We start from the raw sequence: 17987 nt of genomic DNA, 5'->3' as shown, positions 1-17987 counted from the left end.
TTTATTTTACTTGAGCTATTTAAAATCTCTCTATTAATTTTTTTTTTTTAATTAATTTTACTTGTTCAAGTTAAATGGCACTCATCGTTTTTAAAGACAAATACCCATTATTGTAGGATGTCAATCATCTGCTCATAATTTTTTTTTCCATTATGCACCGTTTCGCCCTCATAAATATATACGAATATGCTTCCCCCTGGGTTCAAGAGAGTGTGCAGTTTCCTTTGTCGGTCACGTTGCCGTTGGCTTTCTCTATTTCCAATAGCATTGTATGGAACACATCCGCAACTGACTGAAACAATTAATCAAGCATTCACTGCAAAGTAACTTTTTACACTCGAAAAATTAAAATTAATTTCATATCCATTTATCAAGAAAATTAAGTCAAACGTTCATTTAAGTTAAACAATATATAAATTTTCTTTATTCATTTAACGTTTATTATATTCATATTTTTAGCTTTTTCTATAATTTTTACAAAAGGTAAGACACTAATCTAATAAATAAAACTTACCACATCAAGTATCATTCAGTGTAAAATAGTGTATTTAGCGACTTTCAAACCAACAACCACCACCAATATTAAAACTTATCAGGTCTTTACTAATTATGGGATATTTCAAAAACAAAGTAATTCCTGTCATACAGAAGGGCTTAACATCCAACCACAAGGGTTCAGAACCACCTTCTGATAATTTTTCCAAATTGAACTCAAATCAAATTCCAAGGGCAACACTATATCAATTGTCAATGATTCAAACCCAGAACCACTATGGTGGCAAATAGGCAAATACGAATCATATGCTCGAAACACTAAGCCACCACAGTCTACTATATTTTATACATATAAATATATAATAACTTTTATTATTGTTTATATTACTGTGAGGATCATACATTTATAAATAGTGGGAGGATATCAATAATCTATATATATCACCTTACTATATATTCAACTGAAACTTAAAAGTGCATACAAAATTAAAATTTCCTAAAAAAAATGGATATACAGTCAACTCTTAATATTCGCAACCCAAGGGACCACAAAAATAATTTGAATTATCAAAAGGAAGAAAAAAAGGAGAAAGAAAAGAAAAAAAAATGTTGAAGAGTTGATATGCTTTTTTCCAAGTTATTGCTTAAACTGTACATATGTAAAACATAGTAAAATATAATGAAAAAGTGGATATAGATCAACTGTAAAACTGAACATTTTTCGATTTACCGAAGTGACCTGCTGAGTTCATACTATCAAGAAATTTGAATTATCAAGTTTCAAATTAACTAGTCGACTGTATTATTAACTCAAAAGAAATATGTTCTGTAGACAATATTATGAAAGACTTGCCTAACTTTATTATCTGCCTGGTGTTCTCTTCTTTCTGCAATCACTATATCAATTGTCAATTGTCGGATAAACTGCCAAATATTCTGTCCTCTGGCAATGAACACCAAATTAAACAGCTCTCACTGTTTTGCATACATTACAATGTATCAATGTATACTATTTGGTAAATGTAGATGATTTATTTGATTCTATGATACCAATATTGTAACGTTTCTTTGAAACCCTGAAAATCATCTTTATTACCTCATTGGTAATACGTACACCAAAAACAAGAAATGATGAGGAGAGGGTCATCCAAAATCAAAGAAAAGAAAATTGTGGCTGACTTACACATAAAATCGAGCTGATAACGCAACCCTGTGTTGTTTAATATATACATTTGTGCACAATAAAAAGAATAATAATAAAAACTAGACTGGGTTCTCCTCATATACCATCATCATACTTACTGCCTAGCATGATTCAATCAGAGTATGATTCTAGCTCTTAAAATATTAAAAAAAAAATTTTAAAATGTTCCAGATAATTTTTCTATCATCATTTTCACATAATTAAGACATAAGAACCAAATCAACTAACACAACTCTTTTATAAAATGAGTCATATTTACTTTTTCATAAGGCAAAAATAATGAAATATTTTGTATATATATAATGATTCACTTTTTGTGAATTTCATTCAACTTCTCATAATTTCTTAAAGATATAAAGATATATGACAGAACTGTGAAAAAGTGTTCACATTTTTTTCTCTTTCTTTTTGTTATTTTATTCAATTCTCATGATATTTTCCAACAATGTAAACCAAAGATATCAAATGTTTACAATGATAACAGAGAAAAGTAGATACTCTGATGTGAAGGTCCTGGATGCGTCGGACTTATAAAAAAAATTACCTCATTTTGTTTAGCCGAAGTCTCCAGAAAAGCCGCCTTCCAGGATATCGCCAGTCTTTTTCCCTCATCTGAACTGATCATCCTCTCCATGTGAAGATCCGTTTTATTACCGACCAACACTATTGGAACTCTAAAAATGTATAAAACCATTACAAATCATGCCTTTGTTATATCTAAAGGAAAGAGTGCCTACAATATACACACTAAAACTCAATGAAATTGATTTGAATAACACAATTTCCCCCAACTACTAAATACTATATGGATTGGTATATATAGAATTGTATTCGACTGTTTATATTTGAATTTACCATGTAACTGATCAATGATTGTACATTACTGTTTTATTATATAATTATATGAGATTATTTTATATGGTTGATGACTGTCACCTTCATCAAAGATGGAAAATTGGAATAAAATTGTGAAATATTTCTTATTAGAATGCACTTTTCAAAATGGTTAAGGTGACACAAGTAAAATACATGAAAGAAAAAGGGAAATGGTTACCAAACTGAGGAATGCAAAAGGGAAAGTTAAATGTAATTTCAGGGTAATTACAAAACAAAAATAAATCTATTGACTAATTTAGTCTGTTTTGACATTTTATCAGTACTGTGAATTACATTCTCTGTCTATTATAAGACAGTGTTATTTACAGAAGAAATTTATACTGCGAATTTTCATTTTGTATTTTGGCTTCTCCTTGATAGAAAAAATGTTCTTTGAAATCATGCAACCATCATACCCTAAACCATTTTAATAACCAGCTGGTTAACTTTTGGCAAATAAAGCATTAAGAACTATCTACAGCTGGGCCAAAAGTAATAGAATATTTTTCAGTTAAGAAAAATCAAAAGTTCTTAGAGAAAATCTGAACTTACTTAATTTGAATTAGTAAATGAATTGGGCAATTCAGGAATATTTAATTAAAAAAAAAAATAAAAATAAAAAAAAAAAAGAGCTAGAGTTCACAAATGAAAAAGGTAATTGAAAAAACGTTGATGTTGGTAAACACATTGTCGAAGGTAGCAAAAGTTAACTGGGGACTAGGATATGAAACACTACAGGGATTTATGACAGTTGTTCTGCTGATGATGACCTATGATGTGCCAGAATGGATGGATGCAGTCGATGTCCTATCAAGTGACAAAATGCTTGAAAGGGTCTAAAGAATAATATCGCACCACATCGTATGAGGCAGCATGCATAATAGTGAACATAATACCTAAAGGAATAAAAATTTTGCAAATAGGTGAGCAGTACATGACACTAAGAGGACTCCAGGGAATTATTAACCTTGAGGTTGATTTCTTCTTTCAGTGTCTTACAAGAACTGGACGCACCCAGCAAATGTCAAAATAGAACAAACCCTTAATCAAGTAGACAATAAGGTTTATTATATATACAAATACAGAAACAAAATAAAGGACAACATGGGTGCTACATATGCAATTTATCATAAGGACAAAAAATATATGAGGAAAAGTTCAGACTACATAAAATATCCTCAAACAATTGGGCTGAACAACTAGCAAATTAGAAAGTGATGATTTGGGCAGAAATATTTTCATACAAAGATGAACAGCTAAAGTTTACCATAAAGATGGACAGTCAAGTAGCCATGCATGCTATTTGCAATGTATATAACAAAGTAATGCTCGTTGAGGACATTCGGTTACAAATAAGAAGTTTTAGGATGCTGGAGTCCATGATCCAATTATGTTGGGAGTTGGGATTCTGGAAAACGAAGAGGCTGACCATCTAGCTGCTTCCTCAGCTACTGATTTGACTATAACAGTAAGCTACAATAAATAAATGGCATAAAAGATGGCAGGCTTCACAAAAAGGTCAATAAAGTAAAATATTCTTTCCTGACATTCCATCCAGGACAGCAATAAAGGACGTTTTACCATTTACACTCAGCCTCACTACGATTTTGTCAGCACACAGCCCATATATGAAGTACTTCCACAGATAGTTGTTTTTTTTTGTTTTTTATTGGCCTTATGACCTTGCATATTAGCCATGGTACGAATTCTTGTGTGTTCAAATTGGGGGTTATCGGGAAAAAAGGGCCAGAGGCGACGGTGGGAATCGAACCCACGACCGCAGCGTGACAGTCTCTCATGCTAACCACTCGGCTACCGCAGTCCCCTCCACAGATAGTTGGAACACTATCTTAGTTACACTATGTAGAGGAACACACCTAATAAATGCATATATTGGCCGGGTGTCCACACAATAAGACTGTCTTGTATCGGACCGCTATAGATATTCGCTTATAAGAGCATATATTCTCCAGAGGAAGAAATGGCTAATATCCGAAAAGGAACTTCTTAGAAAGGAAACTTTACCAATATTTAGTGAATTTGAAAATAAAACAGATTTCAAGCGCATGACAGACAAAATTAAACTTAACGTTGAGTTTAGATTGTGGTTTTGACCATCATTTCTAGTATTTACGTATATATTTTTCTCCCTTTGTTATCCTGTTAAAACTAAATGACAACATATAAACAAAAAAACATACAAACTTATAAAATTACATTCTGCCATAAATTGATTTATGCATAATTAAGTCAAATTATTGGAAACATTTGTACTCAATTATATGTATTAATTTAAGCAAAATACAGAACACAGAAAATAAAATATTTAAAAAAACATCCTGTGTTATATGCCTTAAACGTTTGTTCGAAAAAAAAGGCCTATCAATGATTTTTTTTTTTTTTTAGGAAAACCGAAATATATTGATATCAGTTTCAAATTGAATGAAAAATTGGATAATTTTAAGTCTTTATATATAGATGAACAGATAGTCAGATAACGATTATGAAAATAAAAGATAACAAAAATCTCTTAGGTTCCTAAACAAATGAAATTATATCTGAAGTAGATCAAGGCACACGTGGGAGACAAAAGAAAGATGAAGTCGAGCAAAGGAAGCTGTGCTTAGTGAAAGGTTGGTAACATCCTATATTCAAAAGTGCCACATAATTATGTCTTAAACTTAAAGAAAAAAATCATTGAAGAAAAATGGCAAGAATGGAAAACAAACTAAACAGTTCTTTATGACGATTAACAGCGGGTTGCAACTAACTTTGACAGATAATTTTAAACATGGCTGCAACAGAGAATATTTGAACCAATCACCAAGGCATTCAAACATGGAATCACCTGATCTACGAATGTGAAAAACAAGAACAGGGTAGATCAGCATTAGGAAAAGAGTTTCTACTCTGAGGGATGGCCCCATATAAAAAAAATTGTTAATATTGTGACTTTTAATTGTTAATTATGTAGTACATAAAACAATAAAAAAAAGAATTAACTAACTCAATTTAATATAATTGCAGAATATGTAATCACATATTGGAAGCGTGTCAAATATACATCTCCACTGCAGGGTTACTGTGGTGGAGAAAAAAAAGGCCTTTATATTTAACATTGTCAACCTGTTCATGTTAGATCGGCATAACATATTTATTAATAATAAAGGATGGGATAAGTGCACTTACTGAATTTTCCCCATCATGTCGAGCAGTTTGTCGTAAATTATCTGCACCACCTCGAAGGACTTAGAGGACGTGATCGAGTAGACGAGGACGTAGCCGTGGACGTCCATCGAGTACTGAGCCGGAAATATCGAATATTCGTCTTGTCCGGCCGTGTCGACCAGCTTCAGGTCGTAGTCCTGGCTCTTCACTCTAGTCGTTTTTGTGAAAACTGGTAGGAAAAAGAAATTACTTGTAGGAAAAAAAAAACACGTAAAACGCGCAATAAACGACTAAGGCCAGGGAGATAAGAGGGGAAGTCGCACGGCGCTTACTATTTTCTATCGTAGGGTCGTACGAGTCGACGAACTGCCCGTCGACGAACTGGATGCTCAGGGAAGATTTGCCTTGAAAAATCAAATAGTTACTCAAATTAATTCGAGACTGATTTTCCGAAATCGGCGAATGTTTATAAATATTTTTACCTACGGATCTGTAGCCCATGATAGCGATTTTCCTTTGCTTGGGAGGCATTTCAAATCGTTCCTATCCTCGGTGTCGTTGTTCAGGGCCTCTTGTCCTCTTCTTCCATCAAATCCAAGCCTGAAAACGCATAAACGACCGATCTCGCTCCGCCTGCACCACCGCGCGTATCGAAACACTGACTGATTCGGGAGTTGAGGTTAAGCCGAAGGAGGAGATATCTCGTCGCAGTCGGCCGAAGGACGGACCCACGAATCCCCTGACGCCTTGAAATTGCACAATTTCGAAGGACCCTCTCGTAATTTCGCCCCCCGGTTTTAGGATTTTATTCCGGCCCACGGGGGAGGTGGAACGATTTCCCCGACTCCGCCGCTGATGAGGGAAATCCGCCGTCCGCCTCGCCCATCGCTGAGACGGCGCGAGCCGATTTTCACTCTGACCCTCGGCCCGAGCTCGAAACCGTTTCGCGTCGAAGAAATTTACACGAAAAACTATCCTAGATTAAAAAGGCGATTTTATTCGGGGACGGGCACAAAATCCCTACGTGCTGTGTCTAAGGGCCTCGGAACCAGATCGGAGCACAGATGAACACGCTCAAAAATCAAAACCTAGCATTTGAGGGCAGGTGAGATCAGAGAAGTGACAGACAGAACAGACCAAAATTTTTATTTACAAATATATAAATTATACATCATATACAATGGTTTAGTAGAGTTTCTGTCTAGAGTCACTTATCTCCAGCTGGTTTCTTTATAACGAAAATTGTATTATTAACATTTTTTATATTCACTGCTCAAAATGAATAGGGGTATTGTCAATTTTGTAGCATTTACTTCCCCTAGAATTATAAATAACACTAAAATTTATTAGAAATTATTATTTTTTACTGAAGGAAAATTTAATTAAGCCATTTTGAAAAAATAACAAAAAAAAACGTTTTAATTCCATAATTTTGTTTATTAAACATGATAATTTTTTTAAACGATTACTACCGTTAACAATGTCCTCTGTTAGCTAAAACCAATGTGCGCCTTAGGTATACTGTTACTAAGGTACTACAAATTTCGTAAATAATTTCACTCCAAAGATGTTGCACACTGCACTCAGTTGTTGCAGGCCAACTGGCTGAGGATGGTAATTCTCAGGTTTTCTAAAATTGATGAACAACTCTGCCCCTATTAGGTCTGGCATTGTCAGCTAGAAAAAGAAAATCCCTGCCCAATGAGATCCCTGGTTTGAGGCATTATGGTTAATTTCTTGGGTATAACGGACTGCGGTGAGGTTGCCTTCATCAATATGGAGTCCAGTTCGTCCTCCAGTGTAAACCCCAGCGCATACCGTTACACCGCCTCCTCCAAACTGCACTGAAGGGAGCACAACTGGGGCACTGTACGCATCCCCTGTTCTCGGTACTCTTCGCCGCCTGCTGACAGGAACGCGACTCGTCTGTAACATAATCGACTTCCAATTGGTGTCCTCTACTAGGCGCTTCCTGCACCATATTCTCCTGAGCTGGTGGTGGCGGGCTGTTGCTGCAGGTCGTCTCAAAGGGGCATACGATGTGAGGCCAACTTCCCACGAGCAATGACAATATTTCTGCCCTTCCTTTGCGTCGTAATGCGAGTGTGAAACCCTGTTTTTCTGAAGTGCCGAAGAACCCTTCCTATTGTTGAGTGTTTTACACTCAGTCTTTTGACGACTTCTTACTAGATCCTTCTCTAATAATGTTATGACCTTGACACTACCATACCCACTCAAATACCTGACTGGAAAAAGGCTTAAGAATTAGCATAATATCAAATGAAATCAAGGAAGTAAAAAGGTTAAGTGAAAGCGATCTTAGTAACTTTTTGTGCAAATGGGATGAATCAGTACAAAAGTAAACGAAGAATTGTTTAATGTTTATTTTGACTTTGAATATCTCCTTTGAATAACTAATGTAATAATATAACGGATTTAATTTTAAACTAAATAAATTGAGTGATGCGTTAAATTTGTCCATCAGTGTATTTTTGTGATTTTTTTCTACGTGATTGTCGAGAAGTGTGTCAATTTTTTCTTTCTTTCTTTTTATCGTTAGTGAGGGGTTGTAATAAATGAACTCGTACGGCATATGTATGTACATTTATTTTAATTGTAATTGACTGTTTAACGATCTCAGTTGATGATTCTAAGAGGAAGCCGGTTAGACCTTCGAAACGCTACAATGAAAATAAATCTTATACATATTACGTATGTCGTACTAGTTCGACAATTATAACCTTAAACTGGAGGAAATAATCAACAACAAGAGATAAACTAGTTCAATTAGTTTTGTTTATTAATCTGTGAATTTTAGTCTTATCTTAATGAGAGACTATCCGATACTCATGGCTCCACGAGGTGACAGCAACAAGATATTGAATTTAAACAAATCTTCCAGGGGAAAACCCCACGGTCGAGGAAGGAACAATTTGTTGGAAAAACGATGGAAAGGAGACGGGTACTCACAGGGATGTACACCAAATAGAAATGTACTCAAGGTAATAAGAACAAAAAATACGAAACAGACATGGCTATCGAGTATTAAAGCACTGAACTTGATCACCATCATCTCAAAAACGTTTCTGAATTGCTAGCCTGTATTAAATAATTCGGGAATGCAAAACGGAATCACTATCTGCTGGGTTCCAGGACACACAGTAATAGATTGAAACCATAAATATATATACCAATAGATTGATGGCCCTTTAGGTAAAGGATCTGCCTCGACTGTGACAGGACTCGAGCCCTGATGCCGGATTGGGATTAGTATTATCATATTATCACAGAAAATCAGAAGTTGTGAGTAATAATGAGGAAAAATATGATTTGAAAGTAAAACAGTTTTACGAAACATCAATGACTCCAAATCTTAACAGGTTTCATGACGGGATTTGGCTCCCGTGTGTTTCCTTCAGACCCTGGCTGTTCCTATCTCTAGGATTATCTCAGCCTGCACAGGCCTTCGTGACGAGAACTGAAATTTATCTTCCAAAGGTATTCTGCAAAATTGGCTCCAAGGGGATGCTGTAAGTCTGTGGTGCTTCACCTCTACGCAAGAAATATATTTTCAGATCTACAATACAACCGTGTAAGAAACAGGTTAAACGATCAAATTCCCAGATTTATTGCAAATACAGGGGGTACAAAAGCTTCTAAAGAAGGTGGTATACTACAACCCCATGACGTACAAAATAAATCATTGAGATTGACATGAAACGACTATATTATTTCGATTAATTATTCTTTTTATGTAAGGTCTTGGTTGAGATGAAAAAGTTACTGTCACGAGCGGTATCCGAACCCACGACCTTCGGCTCTTGAGCTATCGTGACTTTCGAATCCCGCTCGTGACTTTTTCATCTCAACCAAGATCTTACATAAAAAGTATATTATTTTAGTTGAACTTTTTGAAAAGATCAAATTGAAAGTTGGATGAGACCAGGCACGTCGGTGCGTCAGCGGATAGACAGACGTAAAACGGCCGTGGAATGGGGCAACAAGAGTTGTTGGCAGCGCTCGGCCTCGCCTCTGCCAAGTACCAAGCTTACTGGCGGATCGAAATAATAGTTGCCAGCTGGTCGGACCACTTCGGCCTGGTCGTCTATCGTACGTATCTGGTACCGTTCGCAGCTCTCGCCGGTCCTGCTGGTTATATAATGGCATATCGTTTGTTTTCACTGCGAGAATTACTTAATAGGCCCAGTTCGGGAGAATTGCGTAAGTCGATTGACGTCACCGGGTGAAGTACCCATTTCGAGAAACAAAAGTTAAAGCTCGACGGCCGTTCGATTCCTCCGACAATAATTTTTGACTCTGTTTTCACCGTGCGAGGATGTCAGCCAGACAAGGCCGCTGAATCCGACCGGCCGACTTATCGAAGAGATGAGCAAGTCGAAGAGCAAACGGGTCAGCATCCCCAGGTCCGAAGCCGAGATGCCCTCTCACGTTTATAGCCAGCTCAACACCAGCTTCAGATCTCAAGACGTCGAAGGGGACACCAATCTTCCACCAGTCATCAGGTAAATTAGACGTTTCTTTCTATGAGATACACCGATCACCATCGACAAATTGTTTTTATTATTCTTTATCAAATTGAATTGAGCTTTTCCTTGTTAACAATGTAAGAAATTGCCTTATAAATGATTATATGTTGTATATATAATATATATGTGTATATATTGTATATATATGTTCAACTACTAAAAAAGGAGTGTAGACTTTTGTGTATAAGTCCCGAATTAAAATACTGTTTGTTCAGAAACTTGTTCCCCACTTAGTTAATACAAGTTTTGTTAACTTGCCACAACGTTTAAACGTTAATGTTTAAAGTTAAAAAGCACCCTTTTCATCAAAGGGTAAGCACTATTCAAAAACATTTTTTAATTGGTTAATTTGGTTATTGAACTTTTCAAAAACATTTGTAGTGTACTAGAAGTTTCACACCAAGTGAAATGATATTGTGTTGTCCAGAAAATAATGCTTCATGTTTTCTTTCAATTACCCATCTAAATAATAAAGTGTTTACATTGGATGGATTATTCTTTTGTAGGGATGTCAACATTTTTTAATCCTCTTCAAAACAAAAGTGTTTGTTTACCTCAGTAGCATTTCATTACTTGAGAATAATTCAGTCTTTACTGAACAACATGTGTCTAGGTTGGAATGGTGCCCAAACGGCCAGAAACATTAATGAAGTCTGGGGCGGTGAGAGTGGGAGCACAGTTCAGAGATGGTTTAAAAAATTTCGAGAGGTAGACTTTAGCCTTGAAACAAAGATCATTTAAGGATTTCTTCCCTAGATGGTGATGTTCTGCATGCTTTGGACGAAGGAAATCCCAGAACTGTTCGAACAATCGCAGAGAATCTCTCAGTTAGCAAATCGACTGTTGCTGACCACCTTAAGGCAATTGGAAAGGTGAAAAAGCTCGAAAGTTGAGTTCCCCGTGCATTAATGACTGAAAAAAACAAAAAAAACATTATGAAGTTTGCGCAACACATCTTTGCCAACTTAATACTTTGATGAACAGTGGGTCCTCTGCTATAATAGTATACGTTCTGGACAGTTGCTTGACAAAGGAGAAGCAGCATAACATTGTCCAAAGCCCCCCAACTTATCAAAAAAAGGTGATAGTAATCTCTGGTGGGCTTCATTTCGGCTGATTTACAATATCTTATTGAATCCTGGCGAAACAATCAATACTGAAATGAATTGCTCTCAAATTGAAACAATGCACCTAAAATGGGCATTAGTTAAGCCGTTTTTGGTCATTTGGAAAAGGCCAATTCTGTTTCATGACAACGCTCGGCCCCATGTCGCACATATGATAACACAAAAACTGTATCTTGGTTATGAGGTTCTGCCTCAACCTCCTAATTCTCCAGACACGTGAGGTTTTCAGACACCTGGTTTATGTTTATGTTTTACAATATAAAAAACACTATCGATCAAAAGTTGTTAGAAAATGCGATTACAGAATTTGTTAATAATAAAGCCTGGAAATTCTATTCAGAGATTATAGAGATCACATTGGGAGAAGTGTATTGACAGTGATGGAGGACTTAATTAATAAAAAAAATTTATAATTTTTTACTTAATTGTTTCAATTTTATAATCATAAATCTGCATTATTTTCCGGACAACTCGGAATACCACTGGTGAGCTGCTGGCCATTCAGGAAAAAAGGAAGGTCAGGAGGCCTTTCATTAGAGGCAATCAAAAGTATGGGATATTTTTGTTAAAACATTTACTTGTCTAGTCAATTATCCATTTAAACAATCAAAATCATTCTTGTTTCAATGTGTTTAGAGTTTTGCTTAATGTTTATATTATTTTTTTAATTTAATTTTTTTAAAGAATTAACCATACATAATTTATATTTTGGTATTGTGATAGTTGGAATTTTATGTGTTTTAATATATTGTACTAATTTTAACTTTTCTATGCAAATGTTAAGGTCTAAGCTGCAGGATCTATTTGCACAGATTGAAAAGGAGTTTGAGAATTTGTACAATGAAAATTTGAATTGTAAGTTCTAATGGCTTGACCATTTAAAGAAACTAAGAATTAGATTTAACACCTTAAAAATGTATCAGTTTTAAATTTTAATTTCTTTTTATTATGTGTTTTTTCATATATCTAGTGAATACATTTTTCTTTTATAGTACATGACAAGATAGATGCTCTTAATGAAAAGCTTGAAAAGGAAAATTACAATCCTGAAAGACAACAGACTATTTTTGAATCTACCGATGATGTAATACCTGTGAAAACTTCAAAACATAAATGTACGTATCTTATTGAGGCCAAAACAAGAAATTATATTTATGCTTTAATTTAGTGAGTGGTTCATCTCAGAAGTTGAAAACGGCTCACAAGTTGAAAGCCCAAACGTCGAAAATTGTATCAAGCTTCAAAACACCTTCTGTAGTCTGCTCAGTCGTGAAAGAGCTTAGAGGACATCGTGATGGTGTCTGGGACGTTGCCGTTGCTCGGCCTGGTGTACCGCTGGTCGGAACAGCTTCAGCAGGTGTTATTTAAACTGACAGTCATTTAACCTGTTGTAATGTATGAAACATGTTTAGATCACACAGCATTAATTTGGATTATGGAATCTGGGAAATGTGCTCTTCGTTACATCGGTCACTCAGGCTCTGTCAACTCAATCAGATTCCATCCGACAAGAGACTTAGTACTTACAGCCTCAGGTGATCAGACAGCTCATGTTTGGCAAGCAGCAATTACACCAGATTACAATGTGAGTTTACATTTTTATCAAGTTCAATCTAAACCCTCAGCCTGTCACATTGTGTAACAATTCCAATTCCTATCTATTCTTCTATTTCTAGCCAGGTGGTGTCATTTGCCTTAGAGGGGTGATTATTTGTTTATCAACGAGCATGGAGCAGGTCCAACTTTCTTTGAGAACTTTACCTCCTTTACATTTGTCACAATCCCTTCTTGTACAATAAGGAAATTCTGTTTTGTTCCACTTTTTGCAATATACCACCGCTCATGTGTTTTCAAATTATATTTTTTTCTAAGTTCGTATTTGCCTACCCTGCCTAAATTATTTTAGATTTATTTGTTGTTTTAATGTTTGAGTTCAGAAAATAAATCTTGATCATATTTAGAGTATTGTGCAATAATTAATGGATGAAGGATATTTAATTGAAAAAAAATTGCGTCATTTTGAAATTGAGTTGAAAACCAGGAGGCTCCAAGCGTATTTTAATAAGCTTTTGCACAGAATGTATTATTTTTAAATTTTAATTCTAAAAAACAATATTAAAAAATACATGCTATTAACCTTTCACATTTTAATAATAAGAGATTTGTCAGGTTGAGAGTTAAGTTTCCCTGAAAATAGTTTTATTAATTAATGAGGAAGAAAAAGGTGTCAGTATTTTGGAAGTATTTTGGACACAGGTTCAGTTCCATTGAGATTCGAACCAGATACCTTCCAGTCACCTTAACCGTTTCACCAACCAGTGCACTGATCTTTCTTCTATTTATTTTTAATAGAATTGATTTTTTAGAAAACAGGAGCATCTTCTGATGAGGACATAGAAGGTGGTGGTGAAGGTGAGAGTGGTTGTGATACCGACATAGAAGGTGGTGGAGGAACTTCCACACTCCGGACACCGATTGCCGAGCTGACTGGACATGCCGGCGTCGTCTCTCACGCTGATTGGATGTCAGGGGGAGACTTGATAATTACTGCGTCCTGGGACAGAACTGCTGGGCTTTATGATGTAGAAAAAAAAGAACTAGTCAATACACTTACAGGTAAATGCCTTTTCAACTTGTTTGATTGTTATAGGGAAACTAAATTATGAAGATAAAGTCGATACGAAAAATTAATGTAACAAGTGGGACTCAAATTAATAGATATGCCAATGGTCTACAATTGAGCTACCATAACATTGAATCTAACTTTCTTTCATCATTTAGTTTACTATTAAAAGTAAACCTAATGATAATTAACATAAATTTATTAATTTAACAACCAATAAATTGTTATTCATAATTGTACTGTAGTTAATTTATCATGAGGCTATAACATTTGCAAGTTTTTACATCATTTTATTGAGTTTGAATTCCAACAGGTCATGATCAAGAAATCACTCATGTCTGTGGCCACCATTCACAAAGGCTTATTGTGACATCTTCTCAGGACACGACATTCCGGCTTTGGGATTTCCGGGAACCGATTCACTCAGTGTCTGTTTTTCAAGGTCACACCGAGTAAGTTTAGTATGATGCAAAATTCCGATTCAGTTAAAGAATGTGTATAATTTTTAGTACTGTCACATCAGCTATATTTACAAAGAGAGAAGAAAAGGTGATTTCTGGCTCTGATGACAGGACAGTCAAGGTAATACATATTTACTTTTATTTATTGATTTTATTAAGAATTTATAATAATAAAAAATATTTATAAAAATAAAGATGTTTTATTTTTATTTTTAAGGTTTGGGATCTGAGAAACATGAGGTCCCCTCAGGCAACAATAAGATCTGATTCTGCTATCAACAAGCTGGCTGTTTCAAATTTGGGAATTATAGCCATCCCCCATGACAACCGTCAAGTCAGGCTTTTTGATCTGACTGGCCAACGTATAGCCAGGCATCGTCAGGTATTTCTTATTTAGTACCTTTAATGTTGAATTGCAGAAACAGCTTAACTTATGCACAGCTACTTCATTAAGTTTCGACAAATGACTACTACTAAAGAATAGTAATAGTCTTAATTTGAAGTAGAGTCGAACTTTTCTTAAGGGGACACCACTCCGTAATGGGATTTTGTCTGCATGTTGGAACAGTCCACATAAAGAAATTTGAGATTTATTCCTGTGGGCAAACACACTTGAACATGGGGAAAAGTCTGACAGACCAATCCCAGATAAACAGACCAAAAAATAAAAAATGATTGTTAACAATTTAATTTATTGAATTTTCTGAAAAATGTTAGGCATGTTAAATGAAAGAAAAAATTAATTAAATTTGAACGAGTGTACATGGATGGATACTAATTTAATTTGGTCTCTAATTTGATACTACTAATTTAATTTTTCTCATGAACTTGTATGACATCTCTACTCCTTCTTTGACAGAAAGAATTTTTTAAATATATGTATATTTTTTTATTCAACTACAAATCGGTTTATTACTATCACAATCCGAAAACAACCAGGAAGTGACAAAGATGTTCATGAGGGTTGTGCAGGGCTTGAGACTTCCCAAAACATTGTTCTTTGTTTGTAACGAGTTAGAGTCATCTATCATTTACTGAGTTGTTTTCCTTTATGCTATTTGGGATAAAGGAGTATAAGGATAAAGTCCATATACAGACGCCATTCCAAAATGACTCACCTCTTCTTGAAAACCCTCGTTTCAAAGCTTGTAGAATGTTGGGGGTATTTTTGGAATCAAATCGGTCTGGCCTTTAGTTTGTACTTTAGTAGTTTAGTATCGCTTTGGCAACATATAAGAGGTGAAATACTTCTTTCATACTATTCTCAACCTGGGCTGTGCTGGGATTGATATCATAATCGTTAGCATGGCAAATATGAGTTAGACGCCATACCCTCTGTGGTCCCCTAGTTATTAATAGTTCTGTTACTTTATAAGTTTTTCCAGTCAGCTAGATATCAGCTATGCTCCTGGTATAATTTAATAGAGGTGCAGGACATTGTCCGTTGGATATGTCTTATTTTAGTTACATTTGTTACATCTTTCATTCTGAAAGTAAACTAAACCCATCACCATATACAGATGCCATTCCAAAATGACTCACCTCTTCTTGAAAACCCTCCTTTCAAAGCTTGTAGAATGTTGGGGGTATTTTTGGAATCAAATCGGTCTGGCCTTTAGTTAGTACTTTAGTAGTTTAGTATCGCTTTGGCAACATTACTATGAAGACTTTTCCATTTGACCTTTTGGAATTTTTTACAACATTTTGTGAAAATTTTTGCTGTTTCTCTGGTGATTCTTTACAAATCAATAGTATAACGAATGTGTTAAATAAGAGCAATCATAAATAAGTAATAAGCAAAATGACAAAATAAAATGAAAATGTTTTACTTAGACATATACATAGTTCATTCTCAGAAAGTATATTAGAAGAATTTATAACATTAAAAAAATAAGACAAATGGATAAATAATGGGCAATGACCTCTGCTTATATTAAACTATTCCTATGTAAAACATTTTAGTTTGTAGACATGCTACTGCCAGAAAAATCTCTATGCGAGATGGCTGCAACTTTATTTTAAGAAATATATGTGTTTTGTAGCATTTAGGTTGTGTTAAAAATGTCATTTCTTGTAGCTCCATCTAATGGTAAGTGACTTGATTCTGTTGCTTAGGTGATTTTTTTATATACATCTTGCCCCCCTCAGGTGGTTTTTTGATTGCTGAAGAATAAAATCGCCAATGCACACTTGGCAAATGGTGCAAAAAAAAAAAAAAAAAAAAAGTACAACTAATATTTCAAATCAAATGTTCTTTTTCAATTAGAACTGTTCCAAAAAGAAAAACTGAATACATTTCAAGAAACTATTAAACTCCAAATTACATTATTTACATTGCAAAACTTTTCAGATTGAACAGAACCTTAATTTTCACAATTCAGAAAGGCCTCTCTTCAAATTTTGAATTTGTTTTTTAATTATTTGAATTTTTTTAAATTAAAATGGGTTTACAGGGACACCAAAGGATGGTTTGCAGTGTGGCTTGGGCAGATGAGCATTCTTTTTCTTCAAACTTTTTCTCCTGCGGGTTCGACAGGCTTATACTCGGCTGGAGCATTCAGAACATAAAAGATCTTTAGACCTCGCAAACCACTTTATACCAATTTTGACAAGACACGATTATTAAACAAAGATGTTTCTACCAAAAATATGTGTAGATTAGCTGTGATCAGTGTAACATCACTAATTTCTTTTGTCCCTCGTATACAACCTCAGGATTTAGTCAACTAATTAATTACTTAGTTTTACTTAATATTACGATTCAAGATCAAAAGTTTAATTTAATTCATCATCCAGGTCAACAGCAGGTGACCGCATTGTCACAATAGGCTATACACTTTAAAACTCATTGTAATAAAATAATTTTTTTCATAAAAATTTGGGGGAATCCTTCTCAGCACTTACTTCTCTTTCCTACATTTGCAGTATGTATCTTGAAACAACAGGAATCAGAATATATTGTATATTTGATTTTCTAATTCCTAATGCAACATTCCGAATTTAGTAAAGCAATGCCATTATTTAAAATACATCAAAAACTTTTTAAATTAGTGTGTAATGAAAATCTTTCCCCTAAATTTTAGTAATTAACGAATTTATATTGAGCAGTATTAAATTGAATGTCATGTTTGTCCAAAACCTAAATTGACTTATTTTATATTTATTTGTTATTTGATTTTTATAAGTTATATATATTTTTAAATATAAATAAAAGCAATTATGTTGAGGTGAGTTTTCAGTTCCCTCAACCGATTTCATATTCAGGTGCATTATGTGGTCCTATTTAATGGCACATTACAAATTTGAAAATATAAATAAAATGCATAAAAACAACAATAATACAACAAGTCGATAAGGTGCCCTAAAGCAGGGACCAAAGGCCAATCAAGAGAACAAGAATGGACATCGACAGCCAGGCTGAAACCATGAGTTGAGAAAGGGCTATGCTTCAGTTTTACTGGGTTCTACAGAAAATAATGCAGGTCT

General features: G+C 34.7%; 2 protein-coding genes and 1 long non-coding RNA gene across 4 annotated transcripts; 2 read left to right on the top strand and 1 right to left on the bottom strand.

The window, feature by feature from the left end:
• Positions 1 to 6849, bottom strand: LOC106673079 (GTP-binding protein Rheb homolog). The gene is made up of 5 exons (XM_014405028.2): positions 6226 to 6849; positions 6076 to 6147; positions 5765 to 5972; positions 2244 to 2373; positions 1 to 292 (listed from the first exon to the last, which is right to left on the bottom strand). Exons 1-5 carry the CDS (start codon positions 6272 to 6274, stop codon positions 203 to 205), a joined length of 549 nt encoding a protein of 182 aa, XP_014260514.1. The 5' UTR covers positions 6275 to 6849; the 3' UTR covers positions 1 to 202.
• On the top strand, positions 4934 to 5679 carry LOC112126739. Of its 2 annotated transcripts, none has more exons than XR_002910185.1 (2): positions 4934 to 5208; positions 5279 to 5679. It is a non-coding gene; the product is annotated as an uncharacterized LOC112126739 (long non-coding RNA). The 2 variants fall into 2 exon arrangements; XR_002910186.1 differs by having other exon boundaries at positions 5263 to 5679.
• A 2919-nt stretch (positions 6850 to 9768) lies between the features above and the next one.
• Positions 9769 to 17149, top strand: LOC106673074 (WD repeat-containing protein 37-like). The gene is made up of 10 exons (XM_014405022.2): positions 9769 to 10266; positions 12202 to 12272; positions 12410 to 12532; positions 12586 to 12774; positions 12830 to 13002; positions 13784 to 14033; positions 14354 to 14492; positions 14550 to 14622; positions 14719 to 14883; positions 16955 to 17149. The coding sequence occupies exons 1-10, from the start codon at positions 10130 to 10132 to the stop codon at positions 17078 to 17080; spliced, it is 1446 nt and encodes a 481-aa protein (XP_014260508.1). The 5' UTR covers positions 9769 to 10129; the 3' UTR covers positions 17081 to 17149.
• The last annotated feature ends 838 nt before the right edge of the window (positions 17150 to 17987 follow it).

The sequence above is a fragment of the Cimex lectularius genome, unplaced genomic scaffold (assembly GCF_000648675.2).
Source record: "Cimex lectularius strain Harlan isolate CLEC.00 unplaced genomic scaffold, Clec_2.1 scaffold99, whole genome shotgun sequence".
In the NCBI taxonomy this organism is placed as follows: Eukaryota; Metazoa; Arthropoda; class Insecta; order Hemiptera; family Cimicidae; genus Cimex; species Cimex lectularius.
The sequence above is the reverse complement of the archived record's forward strand: the minus strand, read 5'-3'. Positions and strand labels throughout refer to the sequence as shown.

Coding starts and splice junctions, on each gene's coding strand:
- LOC106673074 (XM_014405022.2), top strand. CDS start 10,130: ATGAGCAAGTCGAAGAGCAAACGGGTCAGCATCCCCAGGTCCGAAGCC. Junction 13,003..13,783: donor CAATTACACCAGATTACAAT/GTGAGTTTACAT, acceptor TTGATTTTTTAG/AAAACAGGAGCATCTTCTGA. Junction 14,493..14,549: donor GTTTTTCAAGGTCACACCGA/GTAAGTTTAGTA, acceptor TATAATTTTTAG/TACTGTCACATCAGCTATAT.
- LOC106673079 (XM_014405028.2), bottom strand. CDS start 6,274: ATGCCTCCCAAGCAAAGGAAAATCGCTATCATGGGCTACAGATCCGTA. Junction 6,148..6,225: donor CATGGGCTACAGATCCGTAG/GTAAAAATATTT, acceptor TGATTTTTCAAG/GCAAATCTTCCCTGAGCATC. Junction 2,374..5,764: donor GACATGATGGGGAAAATTCA/GTAAGTGCACTT, acceptor ATACATTTTTAG/AGTTCCAATAGTGTTGGTCG.